Source organism: Mesoplodon bidens (genome assembly GCF_964165515.1).
Source record: "Mesoplodon bidens genome assembly, chromosome: 14".
Taxonomy (NCBI): domain Eukaryota; kingdom Metazoa; phylum Chordata; class Mammalia; order Artiodactyla; family Ziphiidae; genus Mesoplodon; species Mesoplodon bidens.
The window spans coordinates 66,851,858-66,877,470 of record NC_138170.1 but is presented as its reverse complement, the minus strand read 5'-3'; the positions used below and the strand labels follow the sequence as shown (position 1 = coordinate 66,877,470).

Below are 25,613 nucleotides of genomic sequence, written 5' to 3'. Positions count from 1 at the left end.
TCCTTCTTTCCCCCCGAATTACTGGAAGTACTGTGTGGGAGAGACCCAGAAGCATCCGGATTTTCAAGCGCGGGGTGGGGGAGGCCCGGGCAGCCGTTGCTGCTCAAAGGAAAACTAAAAGTGTGTCTGTTCGCGCCGCTTCGACACGCGGCTGCTCCCGGGAGGGCCCTGGACGCCCAGACCGCGATTCCCTTTGTAGCCCCCCAAGAGCTCGCCAAGGCGGCCGGGGGCCGTGTGGCGCGGGGCGGGGGGACGGAGAGGCGAGGAAGAAAGTGTCACGATTTCTTCTCCTGCGCTCCACCCCCCCCCACCACCGTCTCCCCCCACCACCACCGTCCCCACCCCCAGTTTTCTGGGTTTTGCCGCTGCCGCTGGGGAAAGGGCTGAACGGTTTTGCGTCAAAGGACTGCATTTACACAGTCCTGCTGAGAGAGGAGCGTAAACACACCCAGGCAGGCAGGACGCAGGATTTAAAAGTCAAAAACACGCCAAGCCCCCGCGCTGGGTGCGCGCATCCGTCTGCCCGACACTTCTCTCCCTGACCGGGGGAGTTGGGGACTCTGCCAAGCAGGCGGCGGCGGAGGTGCGAGGAGCCCGGCCAGCCTCGCCTCTTCGCGCGCGTCCTTGGGGATGGAGCTCAGGACAGAATGTGTTTTATAGTTGTAAACAATGACCCCGAGTATTGTTTGGGATTACCGTATCTTGGGGCCATTGGGGCGGCCAGATGCCGCCAGCCGTCCCGGAAACGCCAGCGCTTTATATAGAGCCCCGGGAAAGCTTTGAGTTCCCGGCTCTATTTTTCTTTCCTAGCAACACCCCCACTTTACAGATAAGGAAACTGAGGACCGAAACCGTGATGTGTTACAATGCATAACGCTTCACACATCTTCCCGTTGGGTCCTCACAAGGACCCTGTGGGGGTACAGGTGGTACACGTAAGAGTTGGGTAAACCGAGACTAAGGCAGAGCCTGGACCAGAACCCAATTTCCTTGACTCCTAGTACAGTGCTCCTCAGGATCATCTCTGCAGAAGGATTGAAGTTCCAGAGCTGACAAGGGCCTTAGAAGGTCATGTCTCAACCCCTTCGTTTGATAGGAAGAAACTGAAGCCCAGAGAGGTTAAGGGAGTCGCCCAAAGTCTCACAGCTCGTAAACAGCACAGCCTGGCGTTCATACTCCAGGGCCTGTGCTCTTTACCCCGCACCCCGCCCAGCGAGGCGGGAGAACCTAGGAATCCGCACTACCTACTGCCTGAACTTCGCTCCAAAACAGCTGAAGACAACGTTGGGGGCACACCCTCTCCCGGGCCTCCCTCTTCCCTATTTTTCTTTTTCTTCCAAATTCGTAACAGTCAAGGTTGCTTATAATGCCCGATTACTCCTATTAGATGCGTCCTAATTGCCCAGCGAAGAGGGCGGCCGGAATGTCTTGACTGTTTAATTTCGTCTTCAAGGCTACTCCTAACAAATTAATTTCAGGGCCGAAAAAACGGGGCGGGGGGGGGAAGGGGCGGGAAGCAGTGGGCAGCCAGCCACGGAGGGGAAAATAGGCAGGCCTGCCCCGCCCGGCGGCGCCTCGCCCCGGCAAAGCCCGGCCTCAGGGAGGTGCGGATACCCAGCGCGCCCAGGGCGCCCGCTGCTTCAGGCGGCGCCGCGGAGGACGCCGACGACCATGCGCGGCCGCGCCCTCCCTGCGAGCGGCTCTGCGCGCCCGGCTCCCAGCCTCGCGGTGGCGCCGCACTGAACCGCCCGTCTCGCTCTTCGGGACTGTGATTATTTTCTAAAACCCGGCGCCGAGGCCCCTGCGGCCGCTCTCGGGGGCCCCGCCCCGCGCCCCTTCCCAGGGTGGTGGAAGGGGGGAGGCCGTGGCGTGCTAGGGAGCCGGCGAGGGAATCCCTCTCCCTCCACGTCACGCGAAAGCGAGGGAACCCGCACTAGCGTTCTCTAACGCAAATGACCATCTTTGGCAACATGCGCCAGTGGAGCAGACCAAGGGCGCGGGGCCGGGGGTGAGCGGGGGGGGGGAAGGGCCAGGAGCCTCGGCTCCCCCAAACCGCGCCAGCGGTCCGCTCCCACACCCGCCACCCCCTTCCTTCCTCGCGCTGGGTGTGCGGCTGGCGTCATCGCGGCCGGGAGCCGGGGCAGAGAGGGTGGCGCTGCGCCCGCCTCCTCCCGCTCCTCTTCCTCCTCCTCCTCCTCCTCGGCCTTCTCCCTCCGCCTCCCCGCGCGCTCCTCCCTGCAAGGTGGAGTCTGGGGTTGACGTGAGGTACAGGGGCTGGAGAATAAAGAGTGTGGAGTTGAACTCGTGCCATTGTAGTGACTCATCTCGGGCAGAGCGCTGGGACTCCGAGCAAACCAGCGAGCAAGCGAACGGCGTTCGGCGGGGACAGAGAGAGGGAGTGAGAGAGGCGCGGACGGGCAACGCGGGCCCGTCCGGGAGCGGGCGCCGGGGAAGGGGTGCAGGTCCGGGCGCTGCAGCTGTGGCACGGGGAGTGGGGCCGCGTCCCTCTCCGCGCCGGCTCAACTGGAACCCCACCGGCCGCGGGCCGGGCGCAGGCTTCCTTCTTCTAGTCAAGTGTCCGAACCGCTCTAAACTCCGGCGGCGAGTCGGCCACAGGAAGTTTATTCTCAGCTCCTTTTCTAAAAGGAGGAAATAGAAGTTTCTCCAAGCGGGCAGCCTTTCTTTTCGCCTTTTTTTGCCCTGCCTGAAATCGGGGGTCCCCAGACCTGGCAGGCTTGACTCGCCGGGCTCCTATTCTTTTTTACTTTCCAATTTTTGATTGAGCCGGCGGTCCCGGCTGAGCTCCGGTTGCGCGCGGGGGCGGGAGGGCGCGCGCAGGGGAGGGACAGAGGGACGCGCGGACTTTTTAGTGGGAGGGACCGGGTGGACAGCCGGACCCGCAGCGCTCGTAGAGCAGGAAAGAAGTGCAGCGCTCGGCGCTCGGGGGGCACTGTTCCCGGGGTGTCGCCGCCGAGGGGCAGAAGCCCGGGAGCGAAGACTAGAGCCCGAGGCGCGGCCCTCAGGGAGCCAGCGCTCAGCAGCCGGTGCGCGGCCTCGGCGAGGGCGGGGGAAGAAAAACACCCTGTTTCCTCTCGGGCCCCCACCGCGGATCATGTACCAAGATTATCCCGGGAACTTTGATACCTCATCCCGGGGCAGCAGCGGCTCTCCTGCGCACGCCGAGTCCTACTCCAGTGGCGGCGGAGGCCAGCAGGTAGGTGCGGGGCCCGGGTGCACCTGGCGGCGCGGGCGGATCCCTGCCTTCCTCTCGCCGCCGCTGCCTCTCTTGCTTTCTTTTCCATTTCTTGGTTTGGCGAGAAAATTCCTACGGGCCACCATTGTAAGTTCTGGATTTTCGTCTTGTCCTGCCCACACCTCCTTTCATCCCCTCTACCCAACGCCAACACTTTTTTTTTTTTTTTAAACTGGAGCGGCGAGCGGGCTGGAACAGCCAGCAAACCCTATCCTTCACACTACATTTTATCCAGACCAGCTCCTGGAATTGCAGGTCCCCTTCCCAGGAGCCTGTACCTCCTCTCCCAGGAATCCACCTCCGTTCTCCTCTCTTTCCGTGGTGGACCAAAAAAAAAAAAAAAAAAAAAAAATCTTTGCACCCACGGGCCCCTCCCTACATCTCGGGACCCTATTCTTGCGAAAAACCCTCTCCTTCTCTTCCCCGGCCCCCATCGGTCTTAATTTCTGAAAAATGTTGGGGACACGGAAACATGGTTGGGCTCCTTCAAGTAATCCGGAGTGGGCGCGGGTTGGCGCTCTGGGAATCAGGTGCGAAGGTCAGGAAGGAGGAGGTCAGCCTTGATTGGCTCGGCTGCGCCCAGGTGCCCGGCGCCCATCCATCTCCTGTTAGGGTCGGAGAAGGAGTCTGCACTGCCACCAGAAGGGGCGCCTTGTGGGTCTGGGAGTACCTTGGGGCAAGGACGCCTGCAGAGAGAAGGGGTGGGGGGAGGGGGGAGAGACCTCGCTTGGGCTCCTGAGTGGTTCTGGAAGCCGAAAAACAACTTGTTTCTAAAGCAGGCGGACTGGTTTGCACTGGAGGGATTGTGCGTGCGGTCTGTCTATAAATTCCAGAATAAATAAATACCAGAAGGGTGCTGCCGGGTTGGTGGTGCTGGTGGGATGCCTGTCCTCGGCAGCAGCCACCCGCCCCCACCCCGATGCTTGTGAGGGAGCTGGCTTAATAAACAAGGCCGCTAGAACCTGAAACCCGCCTCAGTCAGGATCTGCAGAGTCTGTAGCCAAATTGGCTGCAGCAAGAGTTGCTCTGGTAAGGCGGTGGCCTTGGCCTCTATACGCCAGCCAACCAGAAGGGCTTGGGGTGGGCTTCCAGGGAGGAGGGACCCTGATGGAGAATAAACTGGGAACACGGTTCTCTTTGGTAACTGAAGAGAGGTATGTTATTCCAGAGTGGCTCCCCGTACCTGGTGAGTCCTCAAAACGGCTTTTCTGTGTCTTCCCGCTACCTGCCCTGGTGTCCCCATAAGCACCACTGTAGAGAGCGTAGTCTGTGCACTGAGGGTGCAGTCAGTGCACCCCTAATGACGAATACCAAGGTGATGAGTTTCAAATCTTGTTCCAAAGTGTTTGATTTTGTTTGCTTTCCAGCCCCATTGGTGGTTTGTATTGAATCCAGCTATCGTCAGGCAATGGGTTAGGGTCATTTATAACCCATTCCCTCATTCTCTGATTCAACAGCCCCCAAAAAGTCCCTCTCTGCCTCTCCGAACCAGGAAGGGAGCTTTTGATTTCTCACCTGCCCCTTTGGCTGCCGTTTCTGTGGCACTCATCATTGAAATGTTACAACCTCGCCGCCTGGCTTTTCTCAGACCCTGGGGCCTAGATGGGAAGTCAGACCGGACATAAGTGCCCCAACTGAATAATCTGTGTCACTAGGGCTTTGAGCCCAGGATGTGAGCGGAGGCAATTCCCTGTTTTGGAAGAAAATCAGACAGGAAACCAGTGCTAGGAAGAAGGAAGAGAACTCAGTCCAGCAGAGTGTAATGGGGCCTCATTACCGAAGCAAAAAGCAGCTGTTGGCTAATTCCTAGCATGCTGTAACACATGAGGATTTTGCAATTAGTAATAACTGGTGCACAGGGTTCTTGCTTATACGCCTGCCCATTCGGCCCAGCAGCTTGAGTGAGGCGCCTTTCAAACCAGAGGGATTGGCAAGGTAACTTAGCTTTGGACAAGTTTCTCAGCCTATCCACTCCTGGGGGGGGGGGGCGGGGAGAGGGAGGCAGGGTTTTTTTCTATCATCTCTGTGACTTTGAGCAGAGCTGTTCTGTGGTCCTAAGGACTGACGTGAGAAGCTTTTGTTACTTCTCAAGTCTGTGACCCCACTCTGGCGCAAGGTAACTTTATTGCATACCAGATAAAACCTGTAATCACTTTATTTCTCTTAGCTTCCTTTACGGGGAGACTTTCCTGGCAGTTAGTGATGGGCCTTCTTCCTTTTGTGGCATCTCAGCGGACCAATCAGTGTAAGAGCATTCTCTGGTTTCACCCTGGGCAAGGGAATATCATTTTTTTCTGCTGTCTTTGTTTGTGGGGTCTGATATTCCTGAGAAGTTTGTTGCTGTTTACTCAACCTAGAACATTCCTCTCCTCTCTCACTTCATAAAGCTTGATCTTAACACATGGCCATGAGTTTCAGTGACTTGGGGAAGGTGGTGGGGGGCAGATAACTCCGCTGAAACCTCTGTTCTTGTATATGGCAGGAACTTGAAGCATGAAAAATATTTCCTGTTCCAGTTATAGTTTTAATCTCAGAGGTTGGTCATTGGTGATTTGATTTGTCACTAATAGTTGCACACACCTACCCCTCCTGGCTTTTTCTTTTTATTGTTGTTGTTGTTATTGTTGTTTTCTCTCTCTCTCCTAACTTTCCTAGGAAAACACCTCCCAGATATATGCCCTGCCTGGCTGCGCGACTCTTAAACGGTTTCAGGCCCTGAGCATTACGCAATTCAGCCAGTTACACAAACATAGGTTATTTCATAACTTGTTTTCATCAGCTGGGCCCCCTTTTAATGAAAAACAAAACAAAAACAAGACCCAGAACTTTTCCAAGGCTGCCATTTGTCTGTTCCTCAGATAACTTGTGAAAATAAATCAAGGGGGACAGTTCAAGGAATACCAGACTAGCTCTCTTCTTTGGCAACCATCCTTTTCCAAGACACACACATACACACACACGCACACACACACACACACACACACACAAAATTCCCCAGAGTGAACTTTTGCCAACTGTACCCAGGCTGGGACATTCCTCACATCAAAGAACTTTTACCAGAAATGACTGTGATTCCCAAGTCAGCCTTAATCATACCTCTCTAGTGCCCCCTACGGGACATTCTTAGAAGAACTATCTGGGGAATGTATTTTTCCAGCCCCAGAAAGTGTTAACTTGGTGAGTTTTCGGAATTCTTAGGATTTTTTTCTTTTTAATCCAGGACAAATAAATGCCATATATTTAACAGTGGTTAACTAGGAGCTGCTTGACTTCGAAATGCAGTTTCTTTTCTGATTTTGTTTTGTTCTGAATAAAACGTAGTTGAAAAGGGAGTGCTTTTTTTCTTTCCCTATTTTGATATCTGTGAGCACAATGTCTTCAAATTCCCAAGGCTTGTTTTCTTGATATTGTTTGCATTAGGACATTGGGAATTTTATTTGGGGAGGTGGTCTTCAGAATTGGTGGGAAGGTGGGAGGTGTATATTAAGGCTCTGGTGCTTTTTTTTTTTTTTTTTGCCTTGATCTCACAGATGTTGTAGATTAGGATCAAACGAAGTGTTATCCCAGGAATTTGTCTGTTCCGCTGATTCTTGATGGTGGAAGTCAGTGTCACTGTTTCATCAAAGTGAATGGGGTGAAACAGCAGTCATGTATTGTCTGAGTGGCAGTTGTATTTTCCTATCCAAACTCCTGAGTGCATTTCCATTACTTTATTTCTGCCTGCCTCATTATGCAAGGTGAGTGTAAAGTTAGGAGGCTGTTTTTTTCTTTTCTGTCTTATTACAAACACACCTGAACTTATGCATCCAAATCACTGTTGTCCCCTTCACTGTTGTTCCTTGAGAAGACTAAATACTTATTTGAATGCTGTGGCTATTAGTCAGATTCAGAAAGGTTTTACAACATCCCTCTTTGGGATTGCCTTCAGCAAATTCTTTTGAAAACCCTCCCTCCTAACATATCTTTGTCTTTTGAGGGTGAATTTGATATTTGGAAGTTATCAAAAGATCTGACATATAAAGAACCAAGTGTGATGTATGAGGTCTGGGTGATCTGTCTGGGTCCAAAGCAGGGTGTGACCCCGAATCCTGTTGGTCTCCATCTCAGGAGTCTTCCTGGGACAGCAGGCACCAAGACAAGGCACACCAAAAGCAGGCACCTTTGCCACCTCTACCTTAGATTTCCCCACTCTGTTGTACAGGAATAAAGGTACTGATTTTGAGAATTTGGGAGGCTAACTTTCTGGTCTATTTGTTGAAAGAAAGAAAAAGAATTAGCGTTTTAAGGATATGTCTCATCTGTGTTGTATGTGGTATCTTTTGATGGCCACAGCATTTCAAAATGACGGCAGCTGCCCTGATTGAGGCAAATATATCTGTTCCAAACCCCATTCGGTAACTCTGTCCCTCTTGGACTCACTGGGCTGGAGAGGGAAGATGTAAGGCTCCTCTTGCCCACTGCTGTCTCGCACCCTGTCACGGGGCAGTGACTTGGCCATGCTCACCTGCTGTGGTTGTAGAGAAGATGAGATGGCGTCCCCTTCCCGTGGAGTGCAGAGCTGTCCCAGGATTGGTGGAGGTACAAAAGGGATCCACAGAATGGTGGAGAGAATCCTCTCATGCTTTGGAGTGGAATTTCTGTCCAGAAGGGCCCTGGGAGGAAAGACACTGGGGAACCTGGTGGAAACCCTGTGTTGGTCACCTTATTTTCCTTGCTTTTTTCTTTTCTTCTTTGCTGTTCTTCACCCTGGCAGTTAGGTGAAGAAAGATAGCATGATTCTTTCAAGTGAACCTGACAGGAGGCAAATCACCTGAGATAGTGTTTGTATACTGTAAAATGTGGGGAAATCACGAGTTATTAGGACCATTTCCATGGTGAGCTAAGTGGCTTTCCTCAGAAAGGAACGAAAGGTCAAAGGTCAAAGTGATGTCCACTTCAGAATCTGTGAAAATTGGTTGAATTCCATATAGAAGGCTTTGAAGAACACCCCACGTTTGGTAAAAATACAGAGCATTTGAGTCAAACTGGACCTCAACAGGGTTATTCTGGGGCATTTGAGGCAGCATTTGCCCTGCCCTCTCCTCTTCCCCAAGCCAGTCTCCTGGGATGTTGGAATTTTCCTTTTCCTGTGCTGGGAAACTAAAAAAAGGGGTTCTTAAGAGAAAGAACCCAGTCTCTTCCCAGATTTGCATAATCATTTCTGCCTGCCGAGGCAGGTCACAGGTATTCATGGGGTTCATGGCTCGAGTGCTTTGTGGCCCAGTCAAGAATCAATCTGATGGAGAAATGCCTGGCTGAGGGGATGGACCCAAAACACCAACTCTGACTTCCATCTCAAATGTCATTTCTGCCCAGCCCAGGAGTTTCTTGGATAAGCCCTGCCCCATCCACGTCTGCAGGAAATAGGAACCCAAACCCTACTTCCTGGACCTTTCTGCAGAAGGCCGTGGTTGTGACCCTTATTTCTGAATCCAAGGCCCTGCAGAGTTCAGAAAGGTCATTTTCCCAAATTAGCAACTGCTGGGCTACAGGGACCTCTCTGACCTGATGAAGTTGGGTGGCCCTAGGGACCCTGTGTTCTGAGCTGTCTTTCTCATAGTCAGTGGGAGGACACACATACTTACTGAGCGGCCCCACAGCTCCCTTAAATTCAGGATGCTTCAGGATAAGGAGGTTCTGCTGCCCAAAGACCTGCAGCAAGGCTTGTAAGGGCTCGAACTTTGGCTTCAGGTTCTGGAGATTCAAGCTGTCTAGTGAGAGTCCATCCCTTGACTCCCTGGGTTAGAAGAATAGTTGTGATTTTTTGCTTTCTCACTTCCTCTCTTTATTCTTTTTCCACCAACCTGAGCTTGAGAGATGAGAATGACCCTCTAGGACAGAGGTTGCCAAACTATGGCCCAAGTATTTTTGTAAATAGGGCTTAAGAGAGCACAGGCACGCCTATTTGTTTACATCTTGTCTGTGGCTGCACTCACGCTAGTATGGCTGAGTTGAGTAGTTGCAACAGAGATCTTATGGCCTTCAGAGTCTAAAATATTTACTATCTGGCCTTTTACAGCGAAAGTTTGCCAAAATGCTCTAGGAGGCCGGTGGGGGTGGGGGGCAGTTTGTCCTTTTATAGGCATTCTTGCCCACCCAGAAGTCAACAGGATGACACAGTGAAAGAAAGCATTTGGAGGCTCTGCCAGGCTGGAATACCACACAGCCATCCAGCATCTTCGATTCTGTCCCTATAGGAGGAGCTTCCAGGGGGGCTGGAGAGCCCCAGGGGAGTCAAGTGAGGGTCCTGGGTTATCTCCTGTAGCCCCCCACCCTCAGCACACACCTGGTGCTGCATCAGGGATCAAACCACCCTAATGCCTGCGGCTGGGAAACCCCATCTTGGTTTCTGTTCAGTGTTAACCCGTTCGTAGAAAACCATGATTTCTCCCCAGCAGGACATTTGACTGATTCTTGGGTCTGTTGTCAGAGAAGAACGCCAGGCTAACTTCTGGGATCACAGACTCCTAGGCCCACCTCTCCTCTCGGACCCCAGTGTCGCTTTCTGAAAAATACCTTTGGAGTTGAGACAAGACACATCTGCCAGATCTCACTTAAACTTTTGTGTGTGTCTCAGAGAGCCTCCACCTGCAGACAAAAGCCTTCTTTATGAGAGCCCCAGTCCCCTCAGGGGCTAGGACGTGTTTTCCTTGCAGCTTAGAGCCAGTGTGTTATCCAGATGGCTTTACCTCCCTCTGAAACAAGTTGTACATGCATTTAGAGGCAGTCATTACCTACTGCCTTGTTTTTATTGCTGTCTTGTTTTGTCTAGACCAAGCTATTGCTGCAAGGAATCTGGCTGATGGCTGGGCACGGCCTTCTGTAGACCTGCCATCACAGAGTGAGTGGACTGGAGGGCCCCGAGAGGGGCTGAGAGTCAGCCACTTAGTCCTAAGGGATCTTAGTCTCTCAGCTTTGCTTCAGATTTTTGGCTTCCCTCTCCCAGCCTGAAATGGGAGCTCTTTTGTTTGTTTTTTTGGAATGAGGAATGAATTTCTTGGGTGCTTTCCTGAAAGGAAAGCTGACAGTTCCCCCACAGAAGTGGAAGGTCACATTAAACCATCCTGCTGGATGCCTCGGGTGTCTTTCAAACCCAGAACCGGACTTGGGGAGAGAAACAATAAAAATGTTGGGTGCTTCCCAGGAATGAGAAGCTGGCAATTCTCCCTGGAGCTACCCCTTTTGTACTGTAAGTGCACAGACACTTACAATGATGATGCATGATGATGATGGTGGTGGTGGTGATGGTGGTCGTGATGATGATGATGCCACCTTCTACTTATTTGGAGCAGCATTTCTCAACCCTGGCTGCACATTAGAACCTCCTCAGGCATTTTTTTTAAAACACCTTATCAGAACCCCACCCCGAAGCAATGAATTTAGAACTGTAATGGTGAGGCTGGCTCCGGCATTGGTGTTTTTAAAAAGCTCCTCAGAATGTTCTAATGTGCAGCCAGGGCTGAGAGCCACTGGTGTGCTTTCATAGCCTGTGACTACAAGTAGCTACTTATTTAATCCTCATGATAGTGCAGTGAGTCTGGTGTTACTACTCCCCTTTCCAGACAGGGAAACTGGGTCCTCAGTGATCCACCAAGGCCTCAAGTCCAGGCCTCCTGACTCAGACGACTCCCCATTCTCCCTCCCAGTCCAGCAGCCCAAGAGAAACATAGCTGCCTGGGCTTTAGTGCTTCTGCACATACTCAGCCGCTCACGTGTTCTCACAGCCCTGCCTCCTCACAGCCGGCCCTGGTTGTCTGTTTTTCCTCCTTGAAGACCATTTCCCACTTGTATCCTTCCGTGTTCACTGCACCCTGCCCTCCTTCACACACACATACCCAGATACACCTGTTACTTTTCAGTGAGCTCCGGATAAAAAGTCCAGTTGTCTTTGCCTTGGGAGGTGACTCAGAATCCATTCATTGCACTGGGCAGCCCTCCTCACGGACTCCCAGAATCCATTGCGCTGGTAACTTCACAGAATCCCAGAATCCACTGCACTGGGCAGCTCTCTTCACGGACTCCCAGAATCCACTGCGCTGGTAACTTCACAGAATCCCAGAATCCACTGCACTGGGCAGCTCTCCTCACGGACTCCCAGAATCCATCGTGCTGGTAACTTCACAGAATCCCAGAATCCACTGCACTGGGCAGCTCTCCTCACGGACTCCCAGAATCCATTGTGCTGGTAACTTCACAGAATCCCAGAATCCACTGCACTGGGCAGCTCTACTCACGGACTCCCAGAATCCATTGCACTGGTAACTATACAGAAACCCAGAATTCATTGCACTGGGTCACTCTCTTCACTGAATGCCCCTGACCTGGAGCCCCAGGGCAGTCTGGGAGGTGAGACAGCCACATTCCACCACCCAGACTGGGGTCAGGCAGCTGGCAGGGGAGTGAGCAAGGAAGGGTCCACAGCGAAGGGTCCACAGCTCCCTCAGCTGCAGTGAAGTACTCTAAGCTTCACTTTATTTACACAAAGGAACCCGGCCTTCGTCACCAGGGGCAAAGACCATGGTGGTGGCAGCTGCCGTTGGTGCTTCTAATCCTGGTTGGTCTGATTGGGCCAATATAGGGGAGATGCTATAGCATCCATGCTAATGGCAGTGGGATTTCATCTGGGGTCAACCAGACCTGTGGGGAGTCCTGGGTGAGGGAAGGTCTGGAGGGACCCTTGGTGGGGATGACCCTGATGCTCTGTCCGAGGGCAGTGAGGATGGATACCAGCACTTGGGGCTGGATTTTGAGGCAGGAAAAAACAATGCTACAGAAGCTTGTGTTGCACTGTATTTGAGAGACCTAGCCTCTTTGTCAGGCTGAACTGGGTTTGAATCCTGACCCCACTGCTTATTAGAACGTGGCCTTGGATAAGTTACTTAATCTCTCTAAGCCTGAATTTCTGCCTCTAAAATGGAGATAATGGTAGTTCTTACCTCAGAGGGAAAATTAATGGGATAATCTAAGTTAAACACTACCATGGTGCCTGTCATTTAATAAGTGCTCAGTAAGTGTTAGCTGTTATTGTTGTCATCGTTTCATCCACCAAGTTAGGGGAGAAAGGATGTGCAGAACCCTTTTGTGGAAACAGGAATCATCCGAGGCTGAGCGTTTCAGGAGGGGAGCTTTCTCCTGAAAATTTGGAAGTAGGGGATCTTCCCTTTCTCCCTCCTTCTCGCTTTCTAGTAGCTGCCCTGAAGGAGGGTCAAGCCCAGCTGCTGAGGAGCATGGCCCATTTTAGCTTTTGTACTCTGTCATCCTCTTATATTTTAAATAGAATGCTTCCTGCAGCATGTTCCACAGAGCTCTGCAACGTGGTCTGGGCATAAATTAAGTGACAGGGAGAAAACTCAGAGCTGGCAGCAAAGTTTCGCACAGACACACCTGTGAGCACAGATAGATAGATATGTAGATAGATAAAGAGAGACACGGTGTGTCTGCCCCAAGCAAGATGGGGGTGAAGGTCAAGGAGGACAAGGACAGCAAGGGGAAGTCTGGCAGCAGACGCTACCACTTTCAGTCTCATGGGTCAGAGGACATCTTTTCATGGACCTGGTCTCACCCTGATGGGGTCACAACCCCATCATGAACCTGTCTGGAAAGTAACAAAAGCAGACATAATAACCTTCCTGGTGATCTTCGTTGCTGCAAAGCAGTTGGTCGGCAAATCTCCTCTAGGGATCCTAAGCTGGTACCCTGGGGAATAATGGCAAGTGACCCAGAAGCTCAGGAGGCCCGGATGGAAGGCCTGCTCTCCTGGAGATGGGGGCCTAGCTGGCCTGGAGGGCTTCAGAGAGGACCTGCTGAGTGTGAGCTGCGAGGGACCACATCTATCCTAGAAGCCGTTGGAGATATGACCACATCCTCGCTGAGCCAGTTGGGGATGGAGTTTCCAGGACCTCAGTCAGGGAGCAGATCTGACATGGGGGTGCCAGGAATAGTTAAGATCCCCTTGATTCTTGGATGTGCAGGAAGTTCACCCAGTGTTTTGACCTTGGCTTCCCAGGCTCTGACTCTACTTTCTGCCAGTTTTGGCCTCCTGGCTCTGCTTGTCCTGTTCTACAGTATTTATTGGCTCAATCCTACTTTTCTCCTCATTTCAGAAATTCCGGGTAGATATGCCTGGCTCAGGCAGCGCCTTCATCCCCACCATCAACGCCATCACGACCAGCCAGGACCTGCAGTGGATGGTGCAGCCCACGGTGATCACCTCCATGTCCAACCCGTACCCCCGTTCGCACCCCTATAGCCCCCTACCGGGCCTGGCCTCCGTCCCCGGGCACATGGCCCTCCCAAGACCCGGCGTGATCAAGACCATTGGCACCACTGTGGGCCGCAGAAGGAGAGATGAGCAGGTACCGTTCCGATCAGGAGCTGCGTCGGTGGCTTTCCAGGCCGTATAACAGTGTTTTTCTAAAGACTGGCAGGGAGCAGGGTCGATGTCCTGGGAGCCCTGGGGAGATGAAGGAGCTCAGGACCAGTGGAGGCGGAGCTAGAGACCTGAGAGTCAGGCATTTCGCCTGTGTCCCTTAGAATCTCTGGGTCTTAGTTTCCTCAGCTGCAAAATGGAGATAGGGTCTTGCTGGCCAGGACTTGCTGCCACCCGAGTGAGATCATGGTGGGAAAACACATAGTGAGTGGTGAGGCGTCAGCACGTGGGCAGGACTTAGGCCCTGCCTATAGCAGTATCATTCTCTGATACTTGGTACAGGGGCCACGGGACAAGCAGCCAGTGAACCCTGGCTGGGAGTTTTTGGGGGAGTCCTTAACTGTCTCCCAGTATCTGGTAGATACCCAGCAGTCCTAAAGGCCCCCCCCTCTTCGAGACCAGTACTGCCCACACTACTTCCATTCTCCCTTCATGTCTCAGGCCTGCAACTCAAGGCAGGAGCCTGTTTCAAGTGCCTGGGATGTGCATTCCGGAAGTGGAGGGACCCTGGGGTCTTTGGAGTCTGCTCAGCTGCTTGAGCTCCCGGGGCTGGGGGTGGAGGTGGTCAGATATCATCAGCCTTTTTTTTCCTCAAGGGGCTCAGCTTTGAGCAGGAGTCAACCTGGCTGAGAGAGACGCCAGAAAAGGGTGGGGCCTCTGCTCTCTAGGTAGCATCTACCCAACTCTCAAAAGGCCCATTGTCTGTATTAACAGATTACCAGGGCAGCGATGGCCCCCTGCTTCCCAAAAGAGAAATCAGAGTCATGCATAATTCCAGAAAGGAGGGAATGAGCCTTCCAAGAGCCCCAGCTGTCCCCCTTCACAGATGACACGGCCAAGGCCTGGACACAGCTACCTGGGGCTACTTGGCAAGTGAGTGGGGAAGCGTGGCCTAGAACCAGGCCCCTGGACCCCTGTGCGGTGCTCTTTCTACAACACCATGCCACCACAAGTCCAGGGAAGGGAGATACTTTGGCAGTAGCATCCCTTTTTCAAATGAAACGTTAGCTTGAAGAATTACTTCAGTTACAGCTTTCGAACCCCTCCCCATTTCAACCACTATCCGCCTCCACTACTTGTTCCAGTACAAGGACCTTTCAAACGTGGTGCCCAGTGGATAATTGCAGATCCAGTGCCACTAGTCCCCAGGACACTTAGAATCACAAGGGTCACTGCTCTGAGGAACCGGAAGCTTTCACAGGAGCCCCGTTCCTCTGAGGACAAAGCTGGGCCTTGTATCCATTACATGTTGGTTTGTTCTATTAGTGGCAGGGCTCTGTGCAGGGGCAACATGGAGGGGTGTGTGTAACAGACAGTAACAGACACAGCTCCCGGGTGCTGTCGGGCTTCTGCTGCTGGGGCAAGTGGCCAACATCCCCCCTCACTGCTGCTTTCCATACCTGTAGTTATAAATATTGCAGTAGCAGTGATCCTAAGGTCCTCTATAAATGTGCTTCCTTCAGGGAGCCCAGGGTGCTAAGCTTTATAGTCACTGATGATTTGGATTCTCCCTGTATGTAAGGGACCCCTGAGTGAGAGCCAGGCTTGTGAGGGACTCTTGGGTTAGCAGGACAACAAAGCAAGATGTGCTGAATGCTCTTCATCCTTTTCTGGACCTAGCTCACACCAAATTTAGAAGTTTATATCTGGAAGAGACTCTGGAGACCAGCTTTTCTATAATTTTCAATAATTATAGAAAATTCAATAATTTTCCCTCTGTACCTATTTTACAGATGAGGAAACTGAGGCCCAGAAAGAAGGGCCTTGTCCAGGCTCACACAGTGAGTTAGTGGCAGAGCCAGGACTGGAATCCACCTCTTTTGACCTTCAGCCCTGTGGTTTTCCTACCACACCACCTAGGCATGCCCTAAGACAATTTGGAGAATTTCCTTCCTTTTTTGAGAGGGAAGGAGAGAGCCAGAAGTGTTTTATCGCACGTCAGTTAGGAGTTCAGATAATCATCCGGCAGCTTAGAGGAAGCCTAGGTGGTGGCATCCTAGAACCTTGGCTCTTTGGGTTCCTAGCCCTAGGGTCTCTTCTCAGAGGCTCACTTCCGCCTTCCCAGCCTCCCCCAGGGGGAGGAACCTGTTACCAGGGGCTGGCCTGGTGCCTCACTGCCCTCCGTAACCTGCCCCAGAGGCTCCCTCTGAGGCCAGCAGTGGCGGGGAGGGGCGGGTGTGTGTGGCTTGTGGATGGGTATGTGGTGGTGCTGACACACTCAAGTTGTAACCATGTTGTCACCACCCCTGAACACTTCCTAAGCCAAGAGCTCCCACAAGTCGCCCCACACCTCACCAGATAGGGGTGAGGCTTCTAGGGCAATTGGGAGGCCAAAATTTGTCCAGAAGCAGCCAAGGGGGAACGGGGGCCAAAGTGGACCAGGACCAGCTCTCCATCTTTTCTGCCCCTCATCAGTGAAGGAGGAGGGGGGCTAGCTGGGCCTCAAGGGGAGCCCTGGCAGCCTTTCAGTGCTGATCCCTGAACCCACGACTGCAGCAGGGTTACCCTCTTGGACTCAGGTTGAGACAGGGTTAGGAGTAGCAAGTATTCAGGGCCTTGGCCGAGTGGCCTTGTGACCTCAGCCGATCCCCACAGAGAACAGGGTGCCTGAATCTGTGGACTCTGGGTCTCCAGTTGATTTGCTGCTCAGTGAGCGCAGAAAAGGCATCAGAGAGGAGACCTCTGAATTGCATCTTCTTCTTTCTAGCACTTTCTAGTTTAGAGAGGACTCTCACACTGCTTCTCATCTGATCATTGCAGAAACTTTGTGGAAGGCAGGGCAGGTCCTATTTTTTTTTTAATTAACAAATTTAATCAGTTATACATATACATATGTTCCCATATCCCCTCCCTTTTGCGTCTCCCTCCCGCCCTCCCTATCCCACCCCTCCAGGCGGTCACAAAGCACCGGGGCAGGTCCTATTAACCCCATTTTACAAATGGGGCTCTGAGGCTCAGAAGGGTCAGTAATCTGTCCAAGGCCACCCAGAAGTGCCACATCTGTGTTTGGCTCCCAGCTGCCTGATGCCTCTCAGAAGAGAGACCGTGGAGCCAACGGCTCTTTGGGTTCCTAGGCAGAGGAGGGGGCTTAAGGAGGGAAGTGGAGCCAGGACTCCAGTGTAGACTCCAAGACCGGGTGTCTGGAAGGGGCCTGAAGACTAACAGAGATGCTACCGGCTGGATGGGCTCAGGTCAGTGTGCATCACCTGGAGGCTGCTGCAGGGGGTGAGGGACACAGTGATGCTGTGCCCTGTTCAGGACATCACAGCCACACACCTTCAAGGCTGCAGGGAGCGTCCTGGGGACTCTGGCCTGGGCCCAGCCCGGGCAGTGGCTCCCTCCCTCACAGGATGGCTGGTGGTCCAGGCAGCATCTGTCAGTGGGGCGGCTTCTCTCTTAGCCCCTCCAAAAGTGGCTTTGGCCCTTTCCCCATGTGTCCCTTGAGGGTAGGACTCAGGTCTTATTCCCCCAGAATCTTCTAAGCCCCAAGTACTGTACTTGGCATCTTGTAGGTGTGCCGTCAGTCTGATGAGTGAAGGGGTGGTCTGTCCTTTCGAACTGCTTTCTGCCTTGGCCCCCAGCCATCTCCTCACATCACCTCTGCAAGGGGCTAGTGGCCCTTCTCTGGAAGGGGGGCTCTATGTAAACAGAGTGTCAGCCCTGATGGGGGGGGGGAGCAGTGTTCTTGCCCTCTGGCCTGAGCCACAGGCCTCTCTAACCAACCTCAGTGTAAGGAGCTGCAGGGAGATTTGTGTTCATTTAGTCTGTTGACAAACCTCTAACCCCTCAAACTGTGCCTGGCATGCAGAAGGGCTCGTTGGTTGAATGAGTGGCTGTGGTGGGCAGCAGGGTTTAACCTGCCTAAGGGCCCCTCCTCCTTTTGCTGGTCCTGTCCAGCGCGGCACTGTGCCAGGCACGCGGGTGGGCCCTCGGGGTTGAAGTGTGAGCAGCCAGCACTCGGGGGCTGGCAGAGGGGCTTGGGAGTGGGGTGGCCCTCCCCCTGGCAACAGAACGTGCCCCCCCCCGGGTGCTTCTTACTCTGCGCCCAGCCACTTAATCACGTGGAGATAATGAGGCTCGCAGAGCAGGCAGGGTGATGGGGAGGAGTAATTAGGCAGAGTGGAGGAAGCTGCGTAAGTGGGTGGGGCAGGCCTGGCACGAGGGGACTCTGCGGGAAGCAGGCCCAGCCCATTCTCTCGGGCCTTGGCACTGAATCGGGGCTGGCCTGACACGTGCTGCCATCATGCTTGGGCTGGTGAGTCCCTGACCCATGGCTACCCTGTTCTCCCTTCAAACACGCGACATCACCTTCCAGGGCGGGTTCAGCTCTAAGCGCCCTCCCACGCGTCCACACAGCAGCGAGCCGCATGTTCTGGGCCTCCGAGCCGCGCTCCTCTTGCCTTCGGCCCTCCCCTCCCCAGTTCCAGAAGGGCTTCTTCCCCTACTTCAAAGGCAGTTAAAAGCCAAAAAGATGGTGAGCCATTTATCCGAGCCTAACCGTGATCCTTGACCTTGGCCTCTAGCTGTCCCCCGAAGAGGAGGAGAAGCGTCGAATCCGGAGGGAGAGGAACAAGCTGGCCGCGGCCAAGTGCCGGAACCGCCGCCGGGAGCTGACAGAGAAGCTGCAGGCGGTAAGGAGCTCTGCGTGGGGCGGGCGCACTTCTGGGCAGGCCGGAGCAGCGACCCCAGGGCTCCCGGCCCTCCGCCTCCCCCTTGCCCCTAGTGGCTGATACGTGAGTCAGTGCAGACAGAAACATTCCTTCCTTTTAGCACATGGGTCAGCACTGCCCTGATTAAAGGAGGGGGCTGGGGAGAGGGAGCTGGCCTTTAGCACCAGCCTGGGCCCAGAGAGAATTGGACAGGCTTCTTGGGCCTGGTACCCTTTCTCTTTCAGCACCTGAGCAATCCCTGCACTGAGACCTGCTGGGGCTCCTGGGTGAGGGATGGCAGAGGGCGTTGGCATTGCCGGGCCCGGGAGCCAAGGCAAGCCCAGACCTGCCTCCTCTGGGGCTCCTCTATCCCAGGGCGCCTGCCACCAGCAGGAGTGGCCCGGCCTAGCTTCAGCCGTCTAGTCTGGGCGGGCGAGCATTGTGGGGAACTGCTCTCTGGGCTCCTTCACCTCTGCAGGGGTCGTGACGCTCTCTAGGTCTCATGGAGATGGGTCACGTGCAGCTGAGTTGTACTGTCTTGGGGTTTTCTCATATCCTTCGTGGCTGGGAGGGTTCCCTGCCTCTGCCCTGAGCCTGAAGCTGTCACCTTGGTACCTCCTTCTGCCCTTGTGAGTCATTCTCCCCTGCTGCCTAATTGCCCACACCTGGGGGCCCGTGGCCCTACCCCTCCCTCTCAGAAGCTTGACCTGACCAACGTCACATAACTCCCTCCAGAGCCCCGCCCTCCAGGGTGGGCCGTACGCCACCTGGAGGAAACCCAAAGCCAGGACTAACTCTCCTGGGTGGAATGTGTTCAAAGTGAGGAGATGAGCGTGACTCTGTTGGCAATCCTCGCAACGGCCAGCCAGGGTGGTGCTTTGGAAATCATTGCCTTGTACATCCTGTTACTTTATTGAATTCTCCCAGTTACCATTCACCTGCTTCTGCTCCCCTTTGTCCATCCTGGAGCCCTCTCGCGGGTCTTGAATGTGCACGGCGTGAATCCCGTGATACCTGTAGTGGTGCCCTGTGGAGGTGTTAGAGTCGGGGAGGGGGAGTGGGAGTGCTCTGATGTCACGCGAGGCGGATCCATTAGTGACCAGCTCTCCCCGGGGAGACTCCCCCAGCAGAGCCCTCCCCACCACTGACCTTTCAAGGAGCCATGCCCCCTGGGTCTACCCCAGGTGCTTCTGCCACCAGCCCCAGAAAAGCCTGCCCCCTGAGGCCCCTCAGCTTTCCCCCCACATCCCTAGAAGCCTCACACCCTACTCCCCCGCGCCTCCCCACCTACGACCCAGCCACCCAGGCCCTGAGCCACATCTTCCACAGGAAGCCTCTCGTAAGCTCATGACGTTCATCAGACCCTTGAGACAGATGGAAACTTTTTTCACTTCGGAATGTGCTGTACTCGGCTGCTTAGCGAAGCTCTGGCCCATGTCATCTCGTTCTCAAGCAGGAATCTGTGTTCGGGAAAAGTGGGGAAGAGGCTGGTGACACGTGCCTTTCCGTATTCCATAACGACCCCCTGCACGTGCATCTGTTGCTTCTCTGGCTTTGTGTGAAAGGAAGGGCTGAGGTCCATGCCAGCCTCACATGCCCGCTCAGGCTGGCAGGGGTCTCATCTGTTAAAGCACGGGGGCTGAACTGAATGTTCTCCCGGGGTTCTGTGAGTCCTGAAACATATGCTTTCTACTTAGAGCAAAAAAGGGAAGAGGGACGGTGAAGATCCAGACGGGATGGACTGAGCGCTTCCTATAAGCCAGGCACTGTCCTAGGCTTGTGTGTGCAGACAGAAATCTGCACCGTCACGCAGCTTAGAATTTAGTGTCGATGTGTCCACGGCGAGCTGGATGGGGTTGAGGAGGCACGAGGAGAGAGGGGTGGAGCTGCATGCTGTGCTCCCTTCCCCCACCGGATCTCACTATTACTCACCCCTCAGGGGTACCGGGGGCCGGTCCTGGCACCAAGGCAGAAGAGCATAGTAGCATATGGACTCTGGAGTCACCTACATTAGGGTCAAATCTGGGCTACCCTACCTGCTTGCGCTGTGGCATTGGGCAAATGATTAAACCTCTTGGAAACTCAGTTTCATCTGCAAAATGGGTTGCTGATACCTGCTTCAAGAAACTGCTAGGTTGAATGAGATAATGCCTGTGAAATGCTTAACACAGTGCCTGGCACTCAGTGAATGCTCGATCACGGCAGCTACGACTGTTAATTCACCCTTCCTCCAAGCTGACTTCCCTCTTCTCTCAGTCTGGAGCTTTGGAAACAAAAGGAAATCTTAACTGCGCAGGTGGCTCAGAAGCAGTGGGCTGTGAGCTTGCTGCCTTCGTGGTCCTCTGAGCACATGGCTGGCTTTCCCTTTCTCACCCGGATTTGACAACCCCCCGGCTCAGCCCCTGCCGTCCCTCACATACCCCTCTTCCCCTGCAGGAGACGGAGGAGCTGGAGGAGGAGAAGTCGGGCCTGCAGAAGGAGATCGCCGAGCTGCAGAAGGAGAAGGAGAAGCTGGAGTTCATGCTGGTGGCCCACGGGCCTGTGTGCAAGATCAGCCCCGAGGAGCGCCGGTCACCCCCGGCCTCCGGGCTGCAGGCCCTGCGCAGTGGGGGCAGTGGAGGGGTAGGCGCCGTGGTGGTGAAGCAGGAGCCCCTGGAAGAGGACAGCCCCTCGTCCTCGTCGGCGGGGCTGGACAAGGCCCAGCGCTCCGTGATCAAGCCCATCAGCATCGCTGGGGGCTTCTATGGGGAGGAGCCCCTGCACACCCCCATCGTGGTGACCTCCACTCCTGCCATCACCCCAGGCACCTCGAACCTCGTCTTCACCTACCCCAGCGTCCTGGAGCAGGAGTCGCCTGCGTCGCCCTCTGAGTCCTGCTCCAAGGCTCACCGCAGAAGCAGTAGCAGTGGGGACCAGTCGTCAGACTCCTTGAACTCCCCGACTCTGCTGGCTCTGTAACCCAGCTCCCAGGGGCGTCCTCGGCACTGCCTCCTTCCCAGGGACCAGCACCTTTCAGCACTCCAGGGCCATGAGGGTAAGAAGGGGACCCTGCCAGAGAGCTTCCTGGTTCTGGGGAGACCCAGGTGGGATTTGGCAGTGAGGCGTTGGAGGACTTGGATGATCTCTTGGAAGTCACGGGACCTCCTCCCTCGTTCATCTTGCAAAGCAAATCCTGTTTCTTGAAAAACGTTGGAGAACTTGGTTTGGTGGACCCGGGCATCTCTCTGGCTTCTGAAGAGCCTGAAGCTGGTGTGGACCGTCCCCGTCCCTTTGTCACGATATGTCTCTGGAGTGATGGTGTCTTTCTCTGCCCCACCACGCATGCTCAGTGCCTTTTGGTTTCACCTTCCCACTATTTGCCCCTTCCTTCCCCCAGTGTCAATTTCACTTCCTCTTGGTTTTTATCCAATTTGCCATGACATTTCTTCTGGGTGGTCTGAATATTAAAGCTCTTCATTTCTGGAGATGGGGCAGCAGGTGACTCTTCTGCTGGGGATGACTTGTCCAGAAGGGGACAGTCAATGTGCAATACAGAACCTTTCCTCCCCTGACACTCCCGGTCCACCACCATCTCCAGAACCACCAGCAGGGCTCCCTGAGCTCTCACGGAGATGCCGCCGTTGCTGGGAGGCTTGGAGGACCCTTCCTCCCCATCCTCGGAGCCGGCTTTTGGAGGAGCGTCTTGGCCAAAAGACAGGGTGTGAGTGAGACAGCCGGGGCACAGATTGGGTTTGCCAAATGCCTAATTACCGGGCCAGGAATAGTGCCAACAAGCCACACGGGTGTCTTGAGTAGGACGTCTCCTGTAATTACTGCCTCGCCGTTCTGCTCCGGACCCTTCTCTCCAGACCAGGGAGGCATCCCTCCCTAGGAGCCACAAATCACTCCAAGTCCCTGCCGGCTCTGCCCTCCCCCACCCTGCCTCTCAGGGTGACGCCACCCACGGAGGTTTAATGAGCTGGGCCTGGCCCCTCCCCAAGCCTCAAAAGCGCCTCTGCTGTGGACAGAAATGCAGGGGGAGGAAGGAGGGAGGCAGTCGGAGTGGGGTTCGCCTCGCAGCAGCCCCAGCACCCGCTTCTCACCTCTCACCCAGGTGACTGTTCAACCCCCTGTGGTCATGTGCTACCTAATGGAGCTAGCGCTTTTGCTTTTACACTCCCCTGCCCCTCACCCCAGCGTGCTCCTCAGATCCATCAGCCAGTTGTGAGCAGCTGGCCCAGAGCTGTCACTGTGGCTTGCAGCGTACATGCCATGCTTGGGGGCTGCTGAAACCAGAGATGAGATGTGTTGCTTCCCGCTGCAAGCTAGCTGCTCCCTTCCCATGGGGTGGGGGGCAGGAGAGGGGTCCTCCAGCCTCGCCAAGAGCACAACTCAGCAGAGCTCAGCGTGGTCCCCACCTCCCACCCCTCAAAGCCTTTTCCTCCCCAGGGTTGATCTTCCAGAATGAGCTTCTGCTGGGCTAGTGCTCTGAGGGAGACCCCGCTATTGTGATTCAGCTCTAGAGATCATTGGATGATAATTTAAAACTATATAGATATTATTTAAATCAACCCAGTGGGGGTTAGAACTCAAAGTTGGACTCCGGGGAGAGAAAGAGAGCAGTGACATGGTTCCCTGTTCCCTATTCCCTTCACGTACCCAGGCCTGGCACGCTGGCTGGTATTTAATGTCCATTATCCACTTGCCATGCACTAGACACACAGAATGGAACAGCCGAATGCCTAAAATACACAGACTGCTATGACTGGGAGTGACGTGTGGCGAGATAGGGCATGAAGAGAGAGGAGATTAAGAGAAAAAGTATTTTGTCCCCAAATGCTTTAAAAATGTTATTTCCCACATTCCTTGGCTGTGACGCTGCCCTCCCAGTTCCCCAGAGGTTCTGGGAGGGGCGCTCCTAATAAGATTGGGCCACTGGGTTTCTCTGGCTTCAGGTTAATCAAGGACGCGGCAGTCAGCAAGGAGTAGCAGGAGACGGGCAAAGAGAGCTGGGGTGCGCTCAGCTCTGAAAGGCTTAATCATCTCAAGTGGTGTTTGTGGCCGATTGGGAGCTATTTGCTTCTTTTTGCATATATATATATATATATATATATATATATATATATATATATATATAATCTCTTAAATGAAGCTGCTTTCTGGTGTTTTATTTCTAAAAGTCCCTTTGTGCCCCACTTTGCACAGCCCTGATCCCAAGGCAGGTCCCGGTATGTGACTTGGGGCCGGGCTGGACATGCCTGAGACAGCGTCTGGTTTTCGTTCCGATTTCAAGCTGCGTTGGCTTTGGGACCAGCACAAAGCAAAACCCCAGCTGCCCCTCAGGATCTTGAGGCCTCCGAGCTGTGTTTCTATTCAGGACCCTCTAGCTTTGTTCTGGGAGGTAGTCTGGCTTCCCCAAAGCCAGAGGTTATTCGGAGAAAGCTGAATATTCACACGTAACGCACTAGTGTATCCTCAGTCACTTCCTCCTGGCTGTTCTCCAAGTTCACACCAGACCCAGGCCTGCCTCCTCCTCTTCCTCCTCCCTTCCTCCCTTCCCCCTCCTCCTCCTCAGGGAGCAGCCGCAGGGGGGAGGCCTTTGTGCTCAGGCAGGGAACCCTGTGCTCCCCCTGTGTCCCCAGCCGTGAGGCAGCTGGTGTGGACTCCAGTGGGGCTGCAGGCAGCTCTGGGTTGGCATAGGGCAGGCACCCCTTGACAGGCTGGTGTGAAGCACACCGTCCCCTTGGCCACCTGGCTGGCCTCTCTGGGAATAGTCCTCTTCCTGGCTGGGTGGATGGGGACAGCTGCTGACACAGGAAAGAGAGGAGATCCCAGGCGAAGTTTAGGCAATTGCCAGAGCCAACTCAAAGCAGAGAGTTCAGTGAGGAAGTTTTCAGAAAGAAATCATTGTTCTGCCTGTGAGACAGGCGCCCAATAACACAAGCATCTCCATGCCATCAGAGGCTACTGGCTCCCTTGCTCAGGCTTTGGGGAAAGGAGTCTCCTCTCTGCTCCCCCATGGCTCCATTTTAATTAAGGATGAGCTCAGCTTATAGGCATTGGGACTTTTCTCCCATTTCCTTGATGGACCACCAGTGCTTCTTGTAACTTTCAGGTTGATTTCCTCCTCTGATGAGACATCCACGTGGCCTCTTTAAGAAGGAAAAGAATAACACCTACTATGTGCCAGACACTGTGTTAGGCACTCTTATATATATATATATATATATATACCTTCTTTAGGATGAGACTGAGCCATGAGGACTTCCCTTATTAAAAGCCCACAAGTAATGAATAAACAAAAACACTTGGAGGTGAGAAGGTCTTTCTCCAAAGATCCAAGGCAAGATTGCCTTCAGTCCGAGGTTTGTTCTCAAAGACCCACCCCCTACAATATCCTTCCACCTCTAAACTTGTTTTCCCTGTGATGTGCTCCTTTGCACTCTTCAGATGGTTGACCTGAGTTTTATAGAATTTGTGGACCAATAGGATACGTGGTATGTGTAACTTTCTTTTAAAAACTTAAGTAAAGGGGTCTTGCTATTTTCTGCTTATTGAGTCTTCTTGGCATTCATCTTAAAAGCCAGCATCTCACTATTTATTGACAGGTCGTGTGTGTGTGTGTGTGTGTGTGTGTTCGTGTGTACATTTCTAAGTGTGCCCATGTCCTCCTGCACCTTTTAAAAAGGAAACCCAGTCACCCCACTACCTATTTGACATCTTTTCATGCTTCTAGTATTTTGGTCATACATCAAAAAGGGTTTTAATCTTTTAATGCTGACATGTTCAGGAGGAGCTGGGTCAGATTTTGAGCAGGGCATGGGAAGGGGAGGGGGAGAAGAAATTGACATTTATTTTATTATTTATTTTAAATGTTTACATCTTTGTGTTGTACCAAGCCTGAATAGAAACAGATAGCATTAAAATGCTCAGTTCCTCTCTCCCTCTCTTTCTTCTTTATAATTTTTTTAAAAATTTAGGCTAATGATACTTTTTTTGTTTCTAAAATGATTTGTGACTTGTGCTGTATAAACTGTATAAAAAAAGGTCTGTTTTTAAAGATGGACTGTCATTCCTCTAGGGACAGTGGTCACCAAGAAGTCTACGTTGTAAGAGAACACAAGGAAAGATCCTACCCTGTTCCTCAAAAAATTATTTTCTCTGTATGATTAAAAGTTTATTCCATTTATTTTAGTTTGTGGTTACTTGATATTGAGGAAGAAAATCTTCACCTTTGTATAAAGAATAGGTATCAGGGTGTCTT

General features: G+C 53.4%; 1 protein-coding gene across 3 annotated transcripts; it reads left to right on the top strand.

The window, feature by feature from the left end:
* Positions 1 to 2,289: 2,289 nt before the first annotated feature.
* Positions 2,290 to 25,538, top strand: FOSL2 (FOS like 2, AP-1 transcription factor subunit). 3 transcript variants are annotated; one of them, XM_081254751.1, is made up of 4 exons: positions 2,296 to 3,214; positions 13,396 to 13,647; positions 18,245 to 18,352; positions 20,807 to 25,538. In XM_081254751.1, the coding sequence occupies exons 1-4, from the start codon at positions 3,113 to 3,115 to the stop codon at positions 21,326 to 21,328; spliced, it is 984 nt and encodes a 327-aa protein (XP_081110877.1). In that variant the 5' UTR covers positions 2,296 to 3,112; the 3' UTR covers positions 21,329 to 25,538. The 3 variants fall into 3 exon arrangements, with proteins under 3 accessions (XP_081110879.1, XP_081110877.1, XP_081110878.1); XM_081254752.1 differs by lacking the exon at positions 2,296 to 3,214 and adding an exon at positions 4,013 to 5,188; XM_081254753.1 differs by lacking the exon at positions 13,396 to 13,647 and having other exon boundaries at positions 2,290 to 3,214.
* Positions 25,539 to 25,613: the final 75 nt, after the last annotated feature.